The sequence below is a fragment of the Pan paniscus genome, chromosome 8 (assembly GCF_029289425.2).
Source record: "Pan paniscus chromosome 8, NHGRI_mPanPan1-v2.0_pri, whole genome shotgun sequence".
In the NCBI taxonomy this organism is placed as follows: domain Eukaryota; kingdom Metazoa; phylum Chordata; class Mammalia; order Primates; family Hominidae; genus Pan; species Pan paniscus.
In genome coordinates this window covers 125,742,343-125,765,490 of record NC_073257.2, presented here as the reverse complement: position 1 = coordinate 125,765,490, position 23,148 = coordinate 125,742,343, and the positions used below count along the sequence as shown (strand labels likewise).

At 34.8% G+C, this 23,148-nt stretch overlaps 1 protein-coding gene across 2 annotated transcripts in view; it reads right to left on the bottom strand.

Annotated features, from left to right (window-relative positions):
• Positions 1-23,148, bottom strand: part of NHLRC2 (NHL repeat containing 2) — a 62,562-nt gene that overhangs the window by 35,288 nt on the left and 4,126 nt on the right. For both annotated transcript variants that reach the window (XM_003825604.6, XM_063607531.1), the window contains exons 3-4: positions 4,913-5,368; positions 2,204-2,325 (exon numbers count right to left, since the gene is read on the bottom strand). In XM_003825604.6, coding sequence (XP_003825652.1) covers positions 2,204-2,325; positions 4,913-5,368 — 578 coding nt within the window. The remainder of the gene's footprint in view (positions 1-2,203; positions 2,326-4,912; positions 5,369-23,148) is intronic.

Genomic DNA, 23,148 nt, shown 5'->3' with positions numbered 1-23,148 from the left:
AAATTAACAGTTGCCTAGGGATGGGAGGGGACAGGGACTATCTGTAAGTGGTCATGTGGGTTCTTACTTGGGGCATGAAATGTTTTAAAAACAACGTATGGTTACAGTTGCAAAACCTGTTAAATTTACTAAAAACTAATGAATTATAGATTTGCAATGGGTTAATTTTATGATACATAAAATATAGCACAATAAAGTAATTAAAAAAATACACAAAACACTGTTTTACAAGATCACATACAAATAAAAACATGCATTAAACGTATCACAATGGCTGCTTATAGGTATGCTAATGTAAGGGGAGTGAGAGTTGGGGGTATGGGGAAGTAGGAGAATTTATAATTTAAATAAATTATTCTAAATGAGAAGGGTCTGCATGAAACAATGTTTGTGAGCCATGAATGAGAATATAATCAATTCAATCCTCTGCAAATGAGGTCTTAAACAAAAATAAAACACAATAAATTTTCTTGTATTTTTAAAAGGAAAAAATTCCACTTTCCATTTCTGCAGACACCATATTAAGTCACAGAATATAAAACAATTTCAGGTAACCTAAATTTGTTGTGATTATGCTACTTAAATGCATAAATATTTGAAATGGAGCACATGGTCAATACTCCAAAACCCAATAAGTTGTAAAGCAAGAGAAATGACATACAATTAAAAAAGAAGGACAAGTACTCCCTGAATGTTGCAGGCTGGCTATTTTACTAATTCAATACACCATTAGAGGTCTAGCCCCTCTGATGAATTATAGAGACATACAACCCCAAAAAGATAATGATAAAGAAATATTAATCATTAAGAATTTAGTAATTTAAAAAACCACTTTTCCCTAAAATATACACCATGGAAACAGTCCCATAAGCAGCTCTGCCTATAAAGGGCTCTCTGGTCAAATAAGTTTAGAAATGCTGCACAGATATCCCCCCATTAATGCACTCAACAATACATTAGCATATTTAAGTCTGGAAGAAAGTCTGCAAGACTTTAAAAAACACATCTGCTTTAATGTATTAACCCACAAAATCTGTTTTTCATGTAACACTTTTATATTGAGGAATACACACTTTCAAAAGTGCTTCCTGAAACAGTATTATTTGCTCATAAATTCATCCAACAAATATCTGTTGAACACCTACCATAGGCCAGGTCTTTTCTAGGAGCTAGGATTCATTAGTAGACAAAACATATTTCTAGCCCTCAGGAAGACTTACAGTACAGTGGATATTATTATATATTATATGTATTTTTTTCTACTATGTGTATATAAGTGAAAATATTGTCAAATAAATGAGGATAAATGTCAATACTGAAAGAAACAGTGAGAAAAACAAGGCAGTATCTGAAACAATGTATTTAGACAGGATGAGTATGATGAACTTGGTTACTTATTTTCCAAACACATGGCAACTTAAAGACCAATGGTTTAGCCAAAACAACCATCAGGAGGAAATGTTTGAAATAACTGAGTACATCTACAATGGAATGTGATACAGTCATATCATTCAGGTGACTAACATGCCAAAAAAAAAAGTTAGAAAAACCTGCAAAACATTATGTATGCACAGCATCATTACATTTGTTTAAAAAATTCTCTACAAAAAGGCTTTTTAATATCGATTTATTTTTATAAGAGTAGAAAATTTCCAAAAAGACACACACTTTAACAGTGGATGGTTACCTCTGGGAAACTGGAATTGATGGTCAGGGGACTTTTTTTTACCTTTATGTATTAGCTGACTTTTTAGAAATAAGAACACATAATAAAATCAAACAAGTTTTAAGACGAATTGGCTAATCAGTATTTCCAGCCAAAGCATAAGAGTTGAAGAGAAGCAGGAGTGGTAGGATTTTTTTTCTAGTTTGAGAAAATTCAACTAAAAAAGGACAAAGGATCATTGTAAACTAGTGGTTAGGAAGATACTTCAAAATGAGAAGCTTTTGAGTGATTAGGGATACAGCTTTGAAACAAGGGTTAAAAAAAGAACTGAATGGGGTTTTCTTTTGTGACAAATACATACTGACACAAATAGAAACAGGATACTTGAGAATAAAACTAAAGTACGTACCTCAAGAAAAGCAGAACAAGGACATTGACATACATAAGCATCACGCTTTAACTTCAAATATTTAATGTAGCAAATACATTTCCTTTTTCTGATTGTAAGTATTAAAACAAATTTAAAATGAAAATTACCTTTCTTATAAGGTGGTTTTCAGTGTCTGCCACATATATGATATTATTCATTATGGCTACACCCTGTGGAGAATTAAAAGTTGATTCTGAAAATATTCCATCTTTTCTTCCAGGGTTGGGTCCTAAAATAAGATAAAATTTGCCACTTAAGAAGTGATCTCAAGGTAAAACAAAACAAAACAAACTTGTATTTAACGCTGGGATTTTAATATAAAAACATGGTATGTCCATCTAAAAACTAAAATGTTCCCCAAGGAACATTTTTCTTAAGAGTGAGTTTTGCTAATGACAGGGCTCATAGTATAATTACTAGTGCACTTAAGCATAGTAGCATATAGCGAAGAAAATAATTTTAAAAGCATTCTAATTATCCATTACCTAGACTACAAAGATTTAAAATAACTCCAATTGTTCAACAGATGAACAATTTTTAACAATTTTGAAAGATATGCTCCTTGGATAATACAATGAAAATTATGAGCCCTTTCCCTAGAAAAATACACATGGCCAAATTGATGCAAACAATCCCAGATCCTGAGGACCACTGAAGACTCTCAGGAGTCCAACGACCCCAGATTAAGAATCCTTCTTATCTACTATTTCACTTTGTCAGAAAGTCCTACGATATATCATACACACTGTAAGAGAGAGTGATTCTAGTCCACTTCTCAGTTTTTACAATTCATGTAGAGTTTCAAGGGTGGAGAATATAACACAATAAAATGTAACTATTATTTCCATGGCCAGCAGACAAGCCATTCAAGGCCTCTAAATCAGCAGTTCAAACTGCTTTGTGGAACTCCATTGTCCTAGGCAACCATAAAAAGGTAGTGTAACAGAGTGGCTAGAAAACAAATCCAAGGCCTGGCACAGTGGCTCACGTCTGTAATCTCAGCACTTTGGGAGGCCGAGGCAGGCAGAGCACTTGAGGTCAAGGGTTCAAGACCAGCCTAGCCAAAACAATGAAACCCCATCTCTATTAAAAATACAAAAAATTAGCCAGGCATGGTGGCAGGCACCTGTAATCCCAGCTACTTGGAAGGCTGAGGCAGGAGAAATGCTTGAACCCAGGAGGTGGAGGCTGCAGTGAGCTGAGATCATGCCACTGTACTCCAGCCTGGGCAACAGAGTGAGACTCCATCTTAAAAAAAAAGAAAACGAACTCAAGAGCCCAATAGACCTTGTCTAAATCCCAAGTCTGTCTCTTTCTAGCTGGTGATTTGGGAAAGTTCTTTGTGTCTCAGTTTTACTTCTGTAAAATGGAACTAATTACCTAACTCATAGCATTGTGCAGGCAAAAATGAGTTCATACAAGTAAAATGTTTTGAATAATGCCAGACATATAGTGTCTACTGTACCTACAATTGTTAATAATACTATTATTGTGTTGATATTGATAAGAGTTCCCTGAAAAAAAAGGGAGAGTTCTGTGGTTACATGAGATTGGAAAATATTGTGTACTATACCCCCCCATAAGGAAAATTAGGAGAGTAAAAAATTTGGGAAATATTATGATACCATCACCAATAAAAATCTGATAACATTAAAAGTGTTTCCTGAGTGTATCTGACCAAAGAATTCTTTTTTAAAAATTAAAGAATAACTGTATCAAAAGATAACAGTATTTCTAGAACTATGTTTGGGTAGTGTAGCTTGCTGCTGGTTTCTCTTTTAACAAAGAATATTCATTTACACTATTCTGAAAATCACAGAATCTATTAACTTTTAAAACCACTTAAATTCAAAGTGCTACAAAAGACACTTTTTGAGTAACAATTCAATTCTCATAACTGCCTGTCATAAATCAAAATACCAAGTAGCCAAAACAAAACAAACACCACAAAACACAATACATACTGTATCTTGGTATATTAAGAATAACATCAGGGCATAGGACCACAACTAGCTTTTTTATATTAGGAACTCAGACATTTCTACTTTATGTACTAATGCTGCATATATTACTAAAGCAGGATTGCAAAGAAATGAATTACTTTTGTCTTTGACTAACATGCTGTCAGATGTCAGCTCAGTTTAGATAAGAAAGATTAATAAGAATGTACTCAGTAGAGTTTATTATGTAGATGTAACCAAGAGGTAGTTTTAGAGCTAAGACCAGGGAGATATAGAACAAAATGATCTATACTTGCATGATACTCATACTCTGCTACAGCTATTTCTATTCTGGAAATAGATCCAGAAACATGTTCAAGTTCTTATGGAAGAAAGGAGAGAAAAGTAAAACTATGCAGAAATTCTAGCTTATTTATTTTATAAACTACATCTCAAGTTCATGGGGCACTGACATGATCTTTAAAAAGATACGGCTATATTTTGTTGGAAAGTGAAACATAATACTTCTACTTAAAACATCTGAAATCCAAAACGTATGTTTTCATAAGAAACAGTAAGTACAGCAGTTTAAAAAAAAAAAAAAGATAGAATATACAAATATACCTAAAAGCTGAATTATTTCCTCTTTTTGACCTGGAGCTTTTTCAGTGTTTTTGTTTGTTTTATGAGGGAGTGAGAAGAGGTTAATTCAGACATCATATTAATTAACAAAAAATTTTTATTAGGAAATTAAGTCAATGTATATCACTTTTCTATAATTAGTTTTCATTTAGACATTTCAACTTTTATATTTACCTTGAACTTTTTTTTTTACTGTAAAACACATTATATATCATAATCAGAAGCAAGTTTTACCTCCAATGCTATATTGAATTTGTCCATTCTTCCAAACGACCAAAATTCTATGATGTCCAGTGTCTGCTATTACCAATCTATTAGTAACTTGGTCTACTGTTACTTTGCCAGGAAATAGCAATGGTGAAGGTGGCAAGGAATCTTTATAGAGTTTTATTCCAATTTTATTATCTCTGATCTGCCCCCTGTCTTTGTAATACTTTAAAGCAATTGAAGTATATAAAAATAATTTATCTTTGTGTCCCTCTCCAATCAAAGAAAACAACATGTTTCCACGAGGTCCAAGTATGACTAGAGTTGGCCAGCAGGAAACTTCTAGTTCTTGCCAAAGGCTGGCATCTGCATCATTAACCATAGGGTGGGTGATGTTGTATCGAAGAACAGCACTCTTAATGTTATCCAGGACTTTTTCATTTGGAAACTTAGCCGAGTGAACACCAATAATGAGAAGACCATCTGAAAGGAAAAAATTATATGTTAAACATTATTAAATATTTAAGTTTGAATATCATCATCTACACATTAGGTTTTGGATCACAAATATTAAAAGTCCATAGATTAAAAAAAAAAACGAAAAGTAGAACTAAGCTGGGATCTTCAACTGCATTTTAACACACATAAAAAACTAACAAATTTAAATCTCATAACAATCTTGATTACTACATAAAAACACACATGATCAAATTCATACGGCTATTGCAGGATTAAAACTTTTTTCTTTTATTTAGATAATGCTATAAAAATTATCTTTATTTTTTTAATAAATGTTGAAATTTTTTCTACCTATAATAAGCCCCTTTGAAATTCAGAGTTGACTATGCCTGCTTTTGGGAGGTATTTATTGTTGTATCACTGTCTTTTTTTTTTTTAATCTAACTTTACATTACAGATTAACAGAATAAATATAAGCAAGATGTTTCCATAATATAAGGCTTTTGATTTATTTAAAATTCCTATTGTATGGTTCTTAGAACAAGCCTTTCTGTAGACAGAACTGCTGAAAACATACTTCTCTTATCTAATCAATACATTATTTCAAGAAATTAGTACCAAAAAAAAAAAAAAGTGTTTGGCTGGATTCAGTGAAAAAATTCAATATAGACTACCAAAGTAGTAGAGATAATAACAGCTAAGTAACATTTAAATCTCCCAACACATCCACCAAAAACTACTCAAACCTGCAAGATGAACAAATAAAACCACACAAATCAGGAGGTATAATTTCCCAGCAGCTCATGCTTCTATTATAACTATCAATTCCGAATCAAAACACAGACATGCATGCTTGAAGACACACCCTGCTTGAAGATGGAGAAAAGTAAACCCGACCAGATAGATTGTACAGGAGGGCCAAATCTCAGAAAAGCAAATGACAGAAGATCAAATGACAGAAGAGTGAGCTGCCAATTTTATTTTCTTTTCCAATCCTTTTCCTAGCTTTGTCCTGAGAGTGGGTTCCAGTTTTGGAGCTGTATGGAGAGCCAAAACTCCAACAGAAATCCCACTGCAACTCTAGCCCAAGAAACCACATAACCTGGACAGTGTGGGAGAAACCCTGAGGAGAACAGCTGGGGAAGGCGGCTCCTTATTTCTGAGTATGAACACTCAGAAGTCTTTGTTTAACCCCTAAACTACAGTACATGGAACAGATTTTAAAAAGTGTAGCAAATGCTTGGGGAGCTGAGAACTGAATAACTGGGTTTACAGAAGGAGCGAGAGCTGATGGAAGATAAGACAGAAGTTATAATTTGAATTAAGAGGGTTGATGCCTACTAAAATAAGGCTACCAATGTTCCCTACAGGACTATAACAGAACCCAGAGTTCACATATCATCACATTCCAATGTCCAGGATACAATCAAAAATTACCTGATATTCAAAGAAAAGAACAAGAAAATATGGTCAGTTATCAAGGTGGGGGGCAAAAAAAACAAGCAACAGATATCGATGCCAAGATAAAGCAGATGTTCGACTTACCAAAGACTTTCAAGCAACTAGATAACTATGCTCCATGAGGTAAAGAAAAACACAAATGAAGTAAAAAGACAGGAAATATAAACAGAGAAATGGAAATTATAAAAAAAAAACTAAAAATGTTAGAACTGAAAAATACCACAAGTTCACTGGATGATCTCATTGGCAAAAAGGACATGACAAAGAAAAGGTTAATGAACCTGAAGACAGCTCAACAGAAATTAATCCAATCTAAAGAACATAAAAAGAGAAAGAAGATTGAAAAAAAATAAACAGAACCTCAGGGACCTGTGGAACAGTTTCAAAATATCTAAATAAGTATACTGGAATCCCAGAAAAAGTGAATAAATAAGATTGGGGCAGAAAAAAATAACTGAGTAATGCCCCAACTTTCAAAATTTGATTAAATATACAAATTTAGAGAATTCAAGCTCAACACACACAAAATAAAATACATTAAAACCATGTCTAGACACATCATAAACAAACTGCTGAAAACCAAAGGCTAAACACACACACACACACACACACACACACACACACACACACACACACACAAACACATGCCTTGAAAGCAGCTGGGAAAAAAGATGCAATGAGGAATGGTTGCCTGGGGGATGTGGGTAAAGGTGGTGGGGAGGAGTGGGAAGGACTGCACACCTGTTACCTTGGGCAAGTTACTTAACCTGTTCATCTGTTTTCTCATTTGCAAAACAAGGAAAATAACAGTAAATGCCTTATAAGTCAGATGGATTAAAAGAGATCATCTGTGTAAGGCATTTAGCATAGTACCTAGTGTAGAGTAAAATTTCAACAAATTTTGCTATAATTATTTTTTAAAGTTGTAAGTACAAAGATTAATAAAAGATAAATGTAAACATTTATAAATATCAGAAGAGATTAGGAAAATAAAACAGCAAAGAAAGTGCATCATGTTGATAAACACAACAAATATAACCAAATACACATAATACTTGTACATTACCAGTCATATGAATAAATACCAATGGGCTTAACTCATTATTAAAAGAAAAAGATTTGGATAAGTTCTTTACATAAAAGATACATCTAAGAAAATGTGAATCAGAAAGACTAAAAGTAAAGGGGTAGAAAAAGATATGCAAGGCAAATGAAAGCAATAAGAATATAAGGGTTGTAGATCTCCTCCTTCCGTGTCTCTAATTTCTGGGCCAGATGAGTGTTTTGCTCCACTTCATCATCTAAACTAAAGCTTACATGGGTTTCAGTTTATCCTTGCAAGTTCTAGTTCATGTTTGCACGTTCCTTCTGGTTTGCCCTTGTTCTCTGCTACTTTATATCCATCTTTCCTTCTCAACTGCCTGACCTGCCATCAGGAGATATAATTTGCCAGTAATTACAACTTTAATTCCAAACCAAAGCACAGGAACATACGCACACACACCTCTGCTTGAAGACTGTGAAAAGTTAGTAAACTTAGGTAGGTTGCAGGAGCACACAGAAGCAACAGCCTCACATATACTAGTTAGCCATGTAGCTCCACAATAACATAAGGTCAACTACCTATAATGAATTCTCTATTAGTTCTCTCATTATTATACCCAGTTGTGCTTCTCTGATCAAACTATGACTAATATACCAAAACTCTACATCTTAGTTTTGGTGTTAGCTCTACATGTATAAAATCTCCATCCATCCATTAGCAGTTTCCCTACTCACCCATGGTTCTCTAGCTCTCCCTATAGTAGATTCACCAGAAAGGGCACATGTGCACAGTATTCTCTCAGTTTTGGGACATTCAAACTGTTTTTCTTTAACCTTGATTGATTCTTGAAGGACAAATGGTTGGATATAATCTCTTTGGTTTATGGTTTACACTCATTAAGATTCCTGAAATGTCACTCTACTGTTGCCTTGCTTTGTACATTATTTGTGAAAAGCATGGCCAGTCTAACTTACATGTCTTTGTAAGTTACGTTCTTTGTTTTTCAATGTTTAAAGTATAATAATTTTACTAGGATACTTCTTGGACTGTTCTGGGTCAATCACCCCTGGTACCTGGTAGGCCCTTTCAATATGTAGATTCAAGGTTTCTTTTCTTTCCAGAAAGTTTTCTTGGATTCTAATTTTAGATATTTGTTCCAGTCAGCTGTTCTGATTTTCTTGAAGGTCTCCAAGTAGTCTTATGTTGGACCTCCTCTGCCTGTTTTCCAATTCAATCATTTTTTTCTCTAAACCTTTTAACCTTTTTTTTTTTTTTTTTTTTTAGCTCATTTTCATTCTCTGGGGTTTCCCTCCCTGCTTTTAATGCCCCTTAATAAATTTTTATACAAATTTATTGTCCCTTGGTCAAATTTAGTTTTCATTTGTAACACAATTTTGAATTTGTCTTCTCTTTTCTGGATTCAATTAACACTCATTTCCCTGTTTCTTTTTTGTCCATTTCTTATTTTGAAATTTCTGATTCAAGCTGTTTTTTTTTCATTATTCCTAAATGCTGACTAAGGATATTTAATCCAGTATGAAGCAAGGTGTTACAATTTTGTCAATTTTGTATCAGCATTTTAACTCTGAATTGCATTTTCAGCTTCTTTTGCAGTAGTTTTTATATAGGTGTGATCTGCTTTTTTCTATTCCTGTTCATTTTGCGAATAGGGTTCCTAGTTTGAGAGTGCCCTCTTTTGACAGTTCCCTTTTTCTGGGCAGTTTCATTTATGAATAGCATTGGTGTAAGGAGGGGTTGATATATCTTCTTTCTCTTTTGTTTCCATTAGAACCTTACCTTTTCCCTCATATACGCTTTTTTCCCTTCAGTGGCCTATCTCCAAGGGAAACCACATCTTTCTTATATAGCTGATTATCTCCCAGGAGCAATGCTTCTCTGAGGCTTCGATTCCTAGTCCTGCGCTCTTGTAAGTGCTGGTGATATGGTCTAGTATGTCCAAACCTGTGTTCAGTATTTTATACTTTGTGTTGGAGCTTCTCTTTCTGGGGGTAAGGAGACTATTCTGTTTGTGCGTTGTCTAAATACTCTGAACCACTCTACTTGTTCTCATGGAGTCTTTTAAGTCTCCCCTACACTTGTTCTTGGCATCCACAGACTTACAGCAATAGAACCTTTATGGGAATTTAGTTTATTTCTGAACTTACATCTAATGTCAAGGCCATGATATTCTCTGTCTCCTAGTATTGTGAAATGCAGGGCCAAGTGAGATTTTACTTGTTCTCCCCTTTTTTATTGTTTGGAACAGAGGGGAGGGACAGTGGGGAGATTCAAGATCAGGTGGCCACCATCCTCCTCCAAACCCAGAAGTAGCAGAGATAGATTCTTTTTAATCATTAGGTTTATTGACATATAATTACTTACACTAATCTTTCATACTTTGTTGGTTGATTAAATAAACTTAACTAAGTATAAAACCAGAAACTGGTATAAAAACAGAAGTACAGTATAAAATAGAAGTATTTCCAGTAGTATAAAAACAGAAGTACTTCCAATACGATAAAGAATAAGGAAAAAAATGCCTACCATCTCTACTATTGTTTAACAATAAATTGAGGTGGGGCATGGGGGATTAGCCAACATAATTAGACAAGTGAAATCAATTAGAGGCATAAGACTGAAAAATTTCTATATGGAGCTATAACAGTATATCAAGAAAAGCCCAGAGACTCAATTATAAAACTAAGTCAAATAATAAAAGATTCAGGGCCAGGTGCAGTGGCTCACGCCTGTAATCCCAACACTTTGGGAGGCCGAGGCTGGCTGATCACCTGAGGTCGGGAGGCCAAGACCAGCCTGACCAACATGGAGAAACTCTGTCTCTACTAAAAATACAAAATTAGCTGGGCGTGGTGGCACATCCATGTAATCCCAGCTACTCGGGAGGCTGAGGCAGGAGAATTGCTTGAACCTGAGAGGCAAACGTTGCGGTGAACCGAGATCACGCCACTGTACTCCAGCCTGGGCAATAAGAACAAAACTCTGTCTCAAAAAAAAAAAAAAAAAAAAAAAGATGCAGGAAGCAAGAATAATTAACACATGGAAATCAATAGCCTTTATATACTCAAACAATAACCAGTTAGGGGATATAATGGCAGACAAAACTTCATATACAATAAATAGCCATATAAACATAAGATTAACCCAACTCAAAAATACATCTTAAAATTACACCAAGATACCACTTCCTATCTATTAGATTGGTAAAAATTAAAAAGTATGTCAAGACAGTTTATTGAAGCAGCATCTGAGAAAGAGGTACACTCACACACTGCTAGCAGAAATACAAACTGGTACAACTTTCCTGATGAAGAACTAGGCAATACCTAACGAAACTACATATGTACTTAACTTTGACCCAGCAATGCCACTTTTAGGAATTTATCCTTAAGTGATTCCACCAGCAAGACAAAAGCATATCTACAAGATTATTTATTGCTTATAATTGCTAAATATGGAATGATCTAAGAGCCAACACACAGGATAGGAGAGTGGCTGAATGAGTTATGGCACACATACAGCGGAGTACTATGCAGTTATTTTTAAAAGTCAAGAAGTTCTCTATGAACTGTTATGAAGTGACTCCTGGGATAAATTTTTACATGAAAAAAGCAAGTGTATAAAAATGTCTACATTATGTCACCTTTTGTTTAAAAAAAAAGGAAATTTTAAAAAATATGGGACAGAAATGGGAAGGCAAGAACAGTTAGAAGGGATGGGTGGATAGAATGAATATCTGTTTCATCCTCACTTTGAAGACCATGTTGTCTTACACACTCAAAAACTAAGTCAACAAAGATGGGGGGGACTTAAAATGAAATACAAATAGAAAAAAATAAATCTAACGATACTTCAGATGAATAACATAATTTAATGGGGGAAGCTGAGAAGTGGGAAGGAATAGCCTAAGTAATTTCTGAATTATTTGAGAAACTAGAAGCAAAAACACCATAGTAGCAATGAGCACATCTAGTTCCCAGACCTTGGTTTCTCAATACCATTCCCTACTAAAAGGGATCAAAGCTCCTTAAAGAAATAGCTGACTCAGGGTTGGGCTGGAAAAACACAAGATACATATGGAAATATTTTGGTGTGTTTAGTAAGGAAGGGCTCAAAAAACGACAAAGAAATACCAAAAGATCACAGAAGACAGCCTGAAGGGGATCCTATTAGTCAAATCTTGGACCATTTGAATACCAAAATAAATTATCACAGTAATGATTTATAACCCAATGAATTTTAAATAAGAATCCGTGAGTTAAATCTGTATACATTTTATGTACATTATATATATGTAATATTTATCATAAAGTATGTTATCATGTATCACACATTTTCCTACTGATAAATATATCCCAACATTTCCTTGAAGAAGTGATGACTGAAGTGAGATGTGAATGATGAGGTGTTAGGTGCAGAGAACGCTGAAGGAGATTCCAGAGAGAGACAACAGCACCTACAAAGAGGAAGCAGGAAGGATAGAAGAAACTGAAGAAGGTAAGTGACTAGGCACAGAGAACAATGGAGAACGTGGGACAAAATGAGAACAAACATACAGATGGGATCAGTCTTGTAAGTCATGGTAAAGATTTATATCTTTATCCTAAGAAAAATGGGAAGTTATATGGAGAATGAAGGGCAAGTCTCAAAGATATTTCAAACTAAACTCATAACCCTCTCCTCCAAATATGACCTTTTCAGTGTTTCCTGTCACTGAATGGCACCATCATCCATCCAATTATAGAAGCAAAAAACCAGTCTAGGACATCTCTATAGTAATCAAACAGCCCACTCTCATCATCCATACTTAATCCACAATCAAGTCCTATTGCTCTTATCAGCTATGACTAGTTTCAAGTTGTTATCCTATTCACAGAGAGCACAACAGCCTTGTCACAGATTTCCCATATCCATTCTTGCCCACCAAGTAGTTATCCATCCTGAAGTCACTGATCTTTTAAAAACACAAATCTGATCATGTCACCTTGTTGCAGAAAATCCTTCATTGGCTTTCAATTGTTCCTAGTATAACAAATCTCATCTCTCCAGTATCTTCTCCACACTCTTTTCCTCCTGCAGTATATTCTAGGACTTCCTTTGGTTCCTCAATAATATTATTCCTTTTGCTTTATAGGGTTGGCATACAGTGTTCCCTCTGACTGGAATGTTCTCATCTGTTCTCACCTACTAAAGCCACGCTTGTCTTTTAGAACAGAAGTTCAATTTTTACTTTCATAAGAAAGATTTCTTCCAGATTAAACTGTATAATGTCATCATAGCAGCCTATAATTTTTCCTATAGATCACTAATCAGAAATTATAAAAATATGTATGATTAATTATATGCCTTCTTTTGTTAGACTATAATGCCTACTAATTACATAGGTCCCACGCATGTTTTATTATTTTCCAGTGCCTAGTACGTAAGTAGGAAACAAATGATTTCACAGGACATAAATACTGAAGGAATTTATAAATCTGTATAATAAACCATATCATATTGTCCAAATAGGAGATCTATATTGATCTACGTACAAACACAATTGCCAAATATCCACTCCCATTTTTTTCTGTAAGAACCTCAATATGCAGATTTTTCTTAAATTATTTAGCTTTTTCTGTTAATCATGCATACTGAAAAGTGGATGTAAAAGATTCTTCCCTTTATGAATCCTTTGCCAACATAGGGATCAAAATTACTCCATTTAAGAGAAAATACAGAAGAAAGGAAAGAAGAGAGGGAGACAGGAAAGAGGGAGAGAAGAGGGCAAGGAAGAAGGGAATGACGGAAGGAGAAACTATATCAAAAATTGTAACTTCCTTCTTCTCAGTGAAGTAAAACACCACCATCACCACCAATAAAAAAACCACACATACATGGTGGCTCAGGCTATTTGTAATACCAGCACTTTGAGAGGCTGAGGCGGGCAGATCACTTGAGCCCAGGAGGTCGTGGCTGCCGTGAGCTGTGATCGCACCAGTGAAATCCAGCCCAGGCAACAGAGTGAGACCTTGTCTCTGACTAACAAACCAAAAACATGATAAATATATAACTGCTTCTAAAATATTAGTAATAAAACCACTTTTTAAAATACATATTTTTAAAGCTTCAAAAGTCTTATTGAGAGACGTATACTTCTAAATGCACTCAATTACAATTGTATATACTATAGTAGAACGTGTAGTTTAATCACAGGCAATGTAAAAACCTAGTTAAATGCAAGGATTGAGACTATTTGAGGCATTTCGAAAGATGCTAAAAACAAAAACAAAAACAAAAACCTGTAATGGAGACATTCTGAGATCCAGAAGACAACCATGGCTTCACTAGACAAAAAGGATGAGAAGATGATTCCAGGCAGAGGGAACACTGTGTCAAGGTGTTAAAGCAAGAGGAACAATGATACTTAGGAACTGAAGGAAAGCCAGGGAGGCTAGAACAGCCTTGAGGAAGGATGAGAAGGGTGTGGAAAAGATGCTGGAGAGGGAAAATTTTCGTTTTTATACTAAGAACAATGGAAACATAAAAATGAAAGGATCAAAATCGCTGAACACTAAATTGGGAAATAAATGAGAAGCAAATTTGAAAGCCAATCAAACACTGATATCAGACTGTTGTCCACACTAAACATCTGAAAATGTGCCATAAATTGGCAATGTTTTCATAGTACTTTATTTAAGAACATAGAATAAATAGACAAACTACTGAATAAAGAAAATATAAAGTGTGTGCAGAAAGAGTTAACATAGTAGCCCTGACTGCTATCCTTTAAAAGGTGTGCAAACAAGATTGGCTCTTGCCTGGCTTCTGGGAGCTTAGATTTCAGGAGGGTTTTCACCATTCCTACAACTGATGAGTGGCTCACTTTGCCTAAAATGTTTGTACAAACAATACAGCTTATACTGAATACCTGCTTTCCTTCTGAGAATCTGAATTTTGAAACATGACAGCAGGCAGAAGCTGCCTAGATGACCAGCCCCCAATAAAAGCCTTGGTTATTTCTAAGCTTCTCTGGTTGGCAACATCCCAAATGTGCTGTTACAACACATTGCTGAGGAAATTAAGAGCACCTTGGGTTGACTCCACTGAAAGAAGACTCTAGAATCTTGTACCTGGTCTCCCTTCAACTCAGCCCCATGCATCTTTTCCCTTTCCTGATTCTGCTTGGTATCTTTTTGCTATAATATAGTCATGAGTACAATTATATGCTGAATCTTGTGAGTACTCCTAATGAAAACTATCAAACCTGGTGAAGGAGCCGGGGGTGGAGGCGGGGAGGGGGGCAGGCGAGGTTTGAGAACAATGACACAAAGTGAAATTATATATAGACTTATTTAAAGGCTTAGTTTTACTATAAAATTAAAAGTGCATTCTTCTAATTTTTAATAAAGTATAAAACAGAAAAAAGCATATACTATATGATAATACTAGCATTTACTCAATAGTAATATGAAATTCAGATTTTTAGAAGTCTGACTTAGTTATACATTAACATACACCTAGCAATCACATTAAAATACACAAGGCTTTCCTAATAGAAGTTTTCTTATAAAACAAAAGTGCTTTTCCTTAGATAATAGCCATTATGTTCAATTTCAGTACTATATAATAACATACCATTAATGTATACACCATAAATAAAAAACTTAGAAGTTCTCAAGTAGAAAATGGTAAAATATCACTTGCAGTTTAACATAAATATGTACTGTTATTATTAATTAATAACAATCTTAGGGCATAGTTGCTTCTTTAAAAATGTTTAAACATCAGAACAATTCATTCCTATTAAGTACGTTTTGCTTTTTGCTTTCAAACTTCTTGGCATTTGCGATTTCTCATTTGCGACTGTGAAAGTGGCACTGGCCCCTATTACAAACCTGCGTTTAAAAGCTGATTTAGAGGAAGCAAGTTGATTATGAAATTGGGCCTCTTTCAAGGTTTTGAATTAATAAACACTTCCTTATTCAGTGGAGCATTTTTGGCTTTATGGTAAAATGAGCAGAACATTTCATGGAATTTTAAATATACTGCCAAATGTCACTTCGAGAACATAAATAGCACTGCTGCAGATACATTCAGAAGTACATCAAATAGTAATGGGAGAAGATATTTAACTACAAAAAAGCAAATTCAATTTAGTGACTTAGTGACAGCTTATTGAGCTGCCATGTGATCATTTCTGGTTATGTCTGCTTTTATTAATATGAACTGAACTTATCTTCTAATCAATATAAAAATCTTTTAAGTTATCAGGATTTTCACATAGTAGCATATTACAGAAGCAATGTTTCTTTGAAATACAATGTTGAGACTACTTACAAAATATTTTTTAATGGTTAAAAATGTATTCCACTATGTAACAAACCTGCATGTTCAGCACATGTAGCCCAGAACTTAAACTAAAAAAAAAAAAAAAAAAAGTCGAAGTTATATTTAAAAAAAAAAAGAAAAGAAAGCCTCTGTGAACACTTATCACAATGGCATTCTCAACTATTTCTCGTGCTTTTCCTTTTTTCCAATATTCTTCACAAACCTGTGGCAAATTAAAGAAAAAGTTCTACGGTAATCTAAAAAAGAAATATATTCCACAAACAATATTCTAAGCCAAATACAGAAAAACACTAGTCAGTATTCTCTACCACATTAACAAGTGAGTTATTGGGCCAGCAAATCATACCCAGTAATATGCTAATAAACCAGCTCTATTATATGGTGAGAGGAACGGGGGAGGGGGGGATGAAAAGCGATTTTTAAAAACCTCTCATTTGTGGCCGGGCGCCGTGGCTCACACCTGTAATCCCAGCACTTTGTGAGGCCGAGGCAGGCGTATCACGAGGTCAGAAGATCGAGACCATCCTGGCTAACACGGTGAAACCCTGTCTCTACTAAAAATACAAAAAATTAGCTGGGCGTGGTGAGGAGCGCCTGTAGTCCCAGCTACTCGGGAGGCTGAGGTAGGAGAATCACTTGAACCCGGGAGGCGGAGCTTGCAGTGAGCTGAGATGGCGCCATTGCACTCCAGCCTGGGCGACAGAGCAAGACTCTGTCTCAAAAAAAAAAAACCAAAAAACCTCTGATTTGTAGCATTTGTTGATTTCCATGGTCTAAATACTCCCACTATGGCTGATTTCAAGATTACCACTGGCTCCTAAAATTTCTTACATATTTAACAAATGGCTCTCACCAGCCTACAGGAGCCAGCTCCAACACACCACTGACTGTACCCCTCCCAGTGGTGCACAATTCTGACCTTGTAAGGTTCATTTTTAAAATAGTTGTTAAAAACCCATTTGTGTGTGTGTGTGTGGTTTTTTTTTTTTAGACGGAGTCTTGCTCTGTCGCAAGGCTAGAGTTCAGTGGCGCAATCTCAGCTCACTGCAATCTCTGCCTCGTGGGTTCAAGCAATTCTCTTGCCTCAGCCTCCCTAGTAGTTGGGATTACAGGGGCGTGCCACCACACCCAGCAATTTTTGTATTTCTAATAGAGACAGGGTTTCACCATGTTGGCCAGGATGGTCTCCATCTCTTGACCTCATGATCTGCCTGCCTTGGCCTCCCGAAGTGCTGGGATTATAGGCGTGAGACACCACGCCTGGCTCATTTTTGTGTTCTTATAGTTTCTTCCATAAAATTTACTATTTTAACCGTTTGTTAAGTGTACAGTTCAGGGTATTTAGTACATTCCTATTGCTGTGCGACCATTGCCACCCTCCATCTCCGGAACTCATTTCATCTCGCAAAACTGAAAATGTACCCATTAAACAATAGCTCTGCATTCTCCCCTCTTGCTAGTCACTAGCAACCACCATTTTACTTTCTGTCTCTATGATTCAGATTACTCTAAGTACCCTGTGTAAGTGAAATTATGTAGTATTTGAATTTTTATAAGTGGCATAAATTGTGAATTTTTTTTCACCTAACATAATGTCCTCAAAGTTCATCCATGTTAGAATTTCCTTCCAAGGTTGAATAACATTCCACTGTATGCACACACATTTTCCTCACCCATGATCCATCAATGGACACTTAGGTTGTTTCTAAATCTTGGCTATTGAGAATAATGCTACCAGATATAGGTCTATTCAGGTTTTCTATTTCTTCATAGTTTAGTCTTAGTAGGTTTTGTTTTCAGAAATTTGTCTACTTCATCTAGGTTATCCAATTTGTTAATGTACAATTGCTCATAGTACTCTTACAATCCTTTTTATTTCTGTAGAATCAGTAGTAATGTTCCCATTTTCATTCCTGATTTTAATAATTTGAGTCTTCTTTTTTCTTAGTGTAGCTAGCTAAAGGTCTAGGAATTTTTCTGGTACTTTTAGAGAACCAACTTTTGGTTGGTTGTACCCAAATTGATCTTTTCTATTATCTATTTTGTTTCTCCCTGCTTGAATCTTTATTTCCTTCCTTCGGTTAGCTTTGCGTTTACTGTGTTTTTCTTTTTCGAGATTCTTAAGGTGTAAAATTCTAAGATATTACACCTTAGATTTAAGATATTTCTTGTTTTTTAATATAAGCATTTATAACCATAAATTTCTTCCTTAGCCCTGTTTTCACCATGTGCCATAAGTTTTGTTACATTGTGTTCTCATTCATCTCTAAGTACTTTCTAATAATTACCTATGTGTTTTCTTCTTTGGTCCACTGGTTATTTAAGAGTGTGCTGTTTGATTTCCACAAATTTGTGAATTTTCCAATTTTCCTTTGGTTATTGTTTTCTAACTTCATCTGTGATCAGAAGAGATACTTTAATATTTATCTTTAAAAAAAATCTATTGAAATTAACTTGTGGCATAACTAATGGTCTATCCTGGAAAATGTCCCATATGCAATCCTGTTGTTGTTGGGTAGTGTTATCTTGTTGGGGAGAGTGTCCTGTATATATTGGGTATAATTCTCCAACTACTATTGTAGAATTGTCTATTTCTCCCCTCAATTCTGTCAATTTTTGTTCATATATTTTGTCTGTTATTAAGTGCCTGTTTATAATCATTTTATCATTATAATCATATCATCTATGTATTAATTTTTTTTATTTTTTAATAAATGAGGTCTTGCTATGTTACTCAGGCTGGTCTCCAACTCCTGGCCTCAAGTGATCTTCCTGCCTCAGCCTCCTGAGTAGCTGGGATTACAGGTGAAATCTGTGCTCGGCTTGGGCTTTTTATTAGTATATAATGTCCTTCTTTGTCTCTTGTAACCTTTTTAGATTTAAAGTCCATTTTGTCTGATACTAGCATAGCCATCCCAGCTCTCTTTTAGTTACGATTTGCATACAATATCCTTTTCCATCCTTTCAATTTTAACCTGTTTGTATCTTTGGATCTAAAGTGAGTCTCTTGAAGACAACATATAGCTGGAATATGTTATTTATTCATTCTGCCAATTTCTGCCTTTCAATTAGAGGACTTAATCCATTTACATTTAAAGTAATTATTGACAAAGAGGGACTTATCTGTCATTTGGCTATTTGTTTTCTACATGCCTTAGAGCTTTTTTGTCCCTCATTTTCTACATTACTGTTTTTTTTTTGTTTAGTTGATTTTTATTTTGTAGTGAAACATTTAAATTCTTTTCTTATTTCATTTTGTGTATATTCTTTCTTTCTTTTTTTTTGTGGTAACCAGAGGAATTACATTTAACATCTTAAAGTTATTACGCTCTAATTTGAATTTATGCCAGCTTCAATAACACACAAAAACTCTGCTCCTTTAACACCTCCATCCCATCCCTTTCAGTTGTTGATGGCCCCAAATTACATCCTTGTACATTATATCTCCAAATATATAAACTAATAATTACTTTAATGCATTAGTTTCTTAAATTACATAGAAAATAGGCCGGGCTCGGTGGCTCATGGCTGTAATCCCATACAGCAGTTTGAGAGGCTGAGATGGGCGAATCACGTGAGGTCAGGAGTTCAAGACTAGCCTGGCCAACATAGTAAACCCTGTCTCTACTAAAAAAAATACAAAAAGTAGCTGGGCGTGGTCACAGGCACCTGTAATCCCAGCTACTTGGGAGGCTGAGGCAGGACAATTGCTTGAGCCTGGGAGGCAGAGGTTGCAGTAGGCCGAGATGCGCCACTACACTCTAGCCTGGGGAATAGAGCAAGACTCTGTCTCAAAAAAAAAAAAATACATAGAAAACAAAATGGGATGTTACAATAACATTAGCTTTTAGAATAATTTTAAAAATATAGTAGTCTCTTAAATCATGTCGAAAACAAAAAGTGGAGTTAAATACCAATGTTACAATAACACTAGTTTTTATACTTGCCTATTATTTACTTTTACTGAGATCTTTATTTCTTCACTGGCTTTGAATTATTGTCTAGTGTCCTTTCATTTCAACCTGAAGGACTCCTTTAGCATTTCTTTCAGGACAGGTCTATTAATGAACTCCCTTAGCTTTTATTTATCTGGAAATGTCTCACTTTCTCTCTCACTTTGAAGGACAGTTTGCCAGTCATAGAATTCTTGGTTGACAGTTTTGTTCCTTTAGTACTTTGAATATATTGGCCCACTGCCTTCTGGCCTCCAAAGTTTCTGATGAGAAATCAGCTGATTATTGAAGATTCCTTGTATGTGATGAGTTGCTTCTCTCTCGCTTTCAAAATTCTCTCTTTGGTTTTAGGCAGTTTGATAATAATGTGTCTTGGCATGATTCTCTTTGAGTTCATCCTACTTGGAGTTCACTAAACTTCTTAGATGTTTGTGTTCATGTTTTTCATCAAATTTGGGATGTTTTCAACCATTATTTCTTCAAATATTCTCTGCCAAAATGCACATGCTGGTCTGATTGATGGTTTTCCAAGGTCCTTTAGGCTCTGTTTTCTCTTCCTCAATCTCTGTTCTGTTTGTTCCTTAATCATTTCCATTGCCTTATCTTCAGGTTCACTGATTCTTCTTTCTGCCTACTCAAATCTGTCTTCGAGTCTCTACATGGCCCCTGACCTATGAGGGTATGACTTATAATTTTTCAACTTTACGATGAGTTTATCTGGACATAATCCACTGTAAGTCAAAGAGCTCCTTAGGATTTAGGAAGTTATGATTTCTACTGAGTATCACCTTTCCACCATCAAGTCAAAATAGTTTAAGTCGAATCATCCTAAGTCAGGGACCATCTGCTGTGCTACCAAGCATTAAACATACTTTCTCAACTTCATGATATTTTCAACTTACCATGGGTTTATCAGCTGCACTATAAGTCAAGGAGCCTCTGTAGTGAGTTTCTCCTCTCCGTTAGTCCACTTTTCAGTTCCAGAATTTCTTTCTAGCTTCTATTTAGGTTTTCTATCTCTTTATTGTATTTTCATATTCTTCATACATTGTTTTTTTAAAACTTTTTCCATATTTCCCTTTAGTTATTTGGGCATCTTTAAGACAGTGTTTTAAAGTCTTTGTCTCATAGATATGTATCAGGTATTTTTTAGAGACAATTTCTATCGGTTTATTTTTTTCCTTTGAATGGGCTGTACTTCCCTGTTCTTGAATGGGCTGTACTTCCCTGTTCTTTGTGTATGCTTTGTGATTCTTTGTTGAAACTGACAGTGAATTCTTGCTCCACTTACAAAGTATTTAGCTTTTCAGAAGCATATTTGTATATAAAAATATTTTTAATTTTTTTGTCACAATGTGCTATAAGAACAATGTTTCCAGTAAACTAGTAGGAGATTATAAGGATCCATTCTAGGAAGTCACTGAATCTGCTTAAGGTATGGGGTTAACCATGAGTTCACCAAATAGTCTTTCAGGGGTGATCTTAGGTATGGAACTGGTAAACTTTGAGATTCTTAACTCCATGTGTAATGCCATTCTAAAACACAAATGTCATCCGTCTACTAAAAAAACAAATCAAAAACAAACTTCAATCTCTGTATCCTCACAGAAGGAAAAGTCTAAACTATTAAGAACGCTATACAATGCATTTCACAATGTGGTCCTAACCTAACCTACCTTTGTCTCCTTTTACTTTTACCATGAACTCTTACAATCTTGCCACACTAAATTATTTACCTGTTCTTGGAGCAAGAATCCTACTCCTCTGTGATTCCATGCTTGTTTACCTGAAGCTTCCTCAGCCAGGAGTGTCCCTTCTGCCCCACTTTCATTTTCAGCTGCACTCCTGCTCATTTTTCAAGTTCTAGCCCAATTGTCTCCTTCTCTGAGAAATCTTTTCCAATGTTTCTAGGCAAAGTGACTTATTCCTTTCCTTAGGTTCCATAATGTTTTTTATTCAATTTTGTTACATATTTCCTCAGCAGTTAGCAGAGTACCCTGCACATAACAACATGTTCAATAAATGTGATGTCTTGAACAAGAAACACTGGCATCTAAAACCTAGGAGATAAGATATCCATATTTCTTAAATCCATACAGATAAATTTTTAATAACAGGATTTAGCTAGTAGAAATATTTGAGTTCTTGATAAATCATTTGACTGGTAATTTTAACATACAATGTATTACAATTCAAAAGCATCTGAAGTTTCAGTTGCACTGAAGATTTCTCTATCACTTCCCCTTTAAAGTTAAGTTTCAGAATATCCTTTACTTTCATACGTATATAGTCTATTCTCATCTTTACTAACACAGGATCGACCTTATCTCTTTTTTTTAATCCACTCCAAGATTAGTGCTTCAATTCACTTAAACCTAATTAAATGATACTTTTAATTAATTTCATTTACTCCCATGCTCTTTTTTTAGAAAGTAGACAAAAAAAAATCTGATTAATTTTTCAAACTTCTAAAGCCAATAAGTATAATCTCCTACATCTTTAGAATTTGTAATACCATAAAAATGGATTTCCTAGTGTGCTTTGAAAAACATTAGCTGTAATAAATCATTTTTTAATGAAGCAGGGTCAAAGAAAGAGTATCTGTTATATTTTGCATTCCACTGCAGTTCATGTCATTCAATATTCATGAAAGCCTAGTCACATTTCCTAATAAGAACTTTAAACCTTTGTATCACAGTGAAAACAGTGTAAAATTAAGATCAGATATTTTATTTTTTTAATAGAACAAATTTAAGTCAGCCTCAACATACAAAAAGACCTTTTAAAATATCTGATCATGAAAAATAGCAAATTATGCCCCTATCCTCAGAGAAAAACCATATACTAAATGCTGGTTCTTTAGATAGGCAAACCACTATCACTAAGCTTAATCCTTTATGAAAAGGTACATGAAGTCTTTAATTCATAGATAAGAGATTACTTTTAGAATCCCTGAAGTCTTGCCAAATGTTCATTCTCCTATGAGCTAATGAGTC